Here is a 2,469-nt window from a genome sequence, read left to right as displayed (position 1 = left end):
CTTAGACACTGCTTAGGTGGTATGAAGCGGTATATAAATGAAGCTTGATTGTTTGTTTCTTCTTTACTAACTGTTCTCTTACATTTAGCTCAGGTCTGAATAGAATCATGTAGCATTTCGGGAAGAAGATGCAAGCCAGTAATGCAAAACTGGAAACCAAGATGGAGAAGACTTCCACAGTCACGATATTTGTCCCTTTGGTGCTCAGGTAACTTGGGACAAAGGAAACCCAAACACTGCAAAAGACCAACATGCTGAAGGTGATCAGCTTGGCTTCATTGAAACTGTCAGGCAGCTTCCTGGCGAAGAAAGCCACTGTGAAGCTGATGAAAGCCAAGAGCCACATGTAACTCAGAACAAGGTAGAACATAGTCTCAGAGCCTTCATTGCACTGCAAGATGGTCTCAGTCGGCTGGGAGTGCATGTCAGCCTCTGGAAATGGTGGTGCGGTTATTAACCAAACAGCACAGATCAGAGTTTGAATAACAGAACAGACGAAGATCACTGATGTTGCCAGCTTCTTCCCAATCCATTTCCTCATCTTGTTCCCTGGCTTTGTGGCAATGAAGGCCAGCACCACAGTCATGGTTTTGGCCAACATGCAAGAAACAGCTATAGAAAAGACAACCCCAAAGACTGTTTGCCGGAGAAGGCAAGAAACCTTCCCTGGAGTGCCAAGGAAAAGAAAGGAGGAAAGAAAGCAGAGTAACAGAGAGACAAGCAGAATACAGGTAATAGTCCAGTTGTTGGCTTTGACAATGGGAGTTTCTTGGTAATGGATGAAAGTCCCCATTACCATAATCGTAATTATTGAAAAGAAGACTGCAGAGGAAGCCAAAACTGCTCCCAGAGGTTCTGTATAGGATAAATAAATGTCTCTTTTAGGAAGGCATTGGTCTTGCTTATCATTTGGATAGTGATCGTCTGGGCACTCTGCACACTCACTTGCATCTGAAATACATGAAAAAGCTCTTAATGTTTCCCAAACCACTGCAAATATTCTTCAAATTTCATTTACAAATCATTTTGCTTATATCTGAATTAACCAAATTTTGGTCTTTCTTCTATGAGAATATTTGATATATTTGCTATAAATAATTCTTTTTTCTTTCTAAATCAGATATCATTTCATTTGCATGTTTATTTCAATCTATTCCAAACATACTTATTTTAATTACATATTTGAACACAGAAAGGTTCTGAAACTAGAATTGGGTACTTCCTTATGCTCTATACCAGTGATGCCCAATGTGGTGGAAAGATACATGGAGAAGTGAGGAAAGGAAAGGTGGCAGGGCAGACATCAACTGGGAACAACGGAAGAGGTCTCTGATGGTGATGAGGCCATGTGCATCGACATTTGTAAGAATGGAACTTGAGCATCCCTGGATTTTGGTTTCTGGGGGGGGGGGGGGGTGGTCCCAGAACTGATTGCTCACGGATTCCGAGGGCCATCTACATTTCACTGATCACAAATTCCACCGACTCAGGTTGAGCCCTATTAGTATCCTCATATTACAAATCTTTTGCATAACACAACAGTGAGGCAATGGCTGCAAACATAAAACTCAAAGGTGATGCGTTCACACTATTTTGGCCCAGTTGGAGGGTGCAAAAAGGAGCTGCAAAAAGTGGCTCCTTTTTGCAACCTCCAAAGTGTGCCATAGCTGTGACAGCACAGCTGTAAGGTGCCCCTTTGGTGCTCTGTCATGTTGACGTGGTGGTGGAGATGCACACTGTCTGGGGCAGCATTTGGCAACATGGCACCCTAGGTGCAGAGTCAGGACATATGTCATCAGAATGCTGTGCCCCGACTACAACCACACCGATCTGTATAGGGCCTATCTGTTGTTTTTCCCCCCATATGACTCAAGCCCAAGAACCAGTCTCTCCTAGAATCTTTTATTTCTGTGGCTTATAAGAAAGAAGTGGTTGAGGTTTAGAATATTCCGCTGTATTAAATTAAATACAGCAGATTAAATATTCCCCATATGACACAATATTCTTTTTCTTACCAATGTGGTCTGAAATCCTCCCATCAGCACACTGAACACAGTCATAGCAACAGACATAATTCCCCGGCTGAACAAGCCTGCTGTATCCTGGCTGGCAGTTTTCAACACATCTGGAACGAGGCGGCATCTAATGTGAAGCACAAAGATGAGAATTCAGAATGGTGAAAATTTCACTCTTCCTATCTGAGATCATGTTGGTCACTATCTTTCCATTTCTTTAGAGATGGAGAAGAACCTTTAGATTTTTTTATGTAATCACATGAGTCTTTTAAACCATGATTTAATTGAGAAGGAAGTGGCATCGGCGACACTGATAGCACAATGCCATTTCCCTCCTTTAACTGCCCCATCCCCACCTGTTCCTTCTCATTCAAGGGGAAAATCCCGTGAATGGACTTCCAATTGCGCGATGCCATGGATGCGAAAAGCCATTCCCAGGGCATTTGTGCAATCC

The 2,469-nt window shown here is 42.8% G+C and overlaps 1 protein-coding gene across 1 annotated transcript; it reads right to left on the bottom strand.

The window, feature by feature from the left end:
• Positions 1 to 82: 82 nt before the first annotated feature.
• Positions 83 to 799, bottom strand: LOC121918415 (vomeronasal type-2 receptor 26-like; the record flags this gene model as incomplete). Its single annotated transcript, XM_042444468.1, has 1 exon — positions 83 to 799. A coding segment is annotated over exon 1 (717 nt), but the record flags the coding sequence as incomplete, so codon positions are not given.
• Between the last annotated feature and the right edge of the window lie 1,670 nt (positions 800 to 2,469).

Source organism: Sceloporus undulatus, unplaced genomic scaffold, assembly GCF_019175285.1.
Source record: "Sceloporus undulatus isolate JIND9_A2432 ecotype Alabama unplaced genomic scaffold, SceUnd_v1.1 scaffold_10639, whole genome shotgun sequence".
NCBI lineage: Eukaryota > Metazoa > Chordata > Lepidosauria > Squamata > Phrynosomatidae > Sceloporus > Sceloporus undulatus.
The sequence above is the reverse complement of the archived record's forward strand: the minus strand, read 5'-3'. Positions and strand labels throughout refer to the sequence as shown.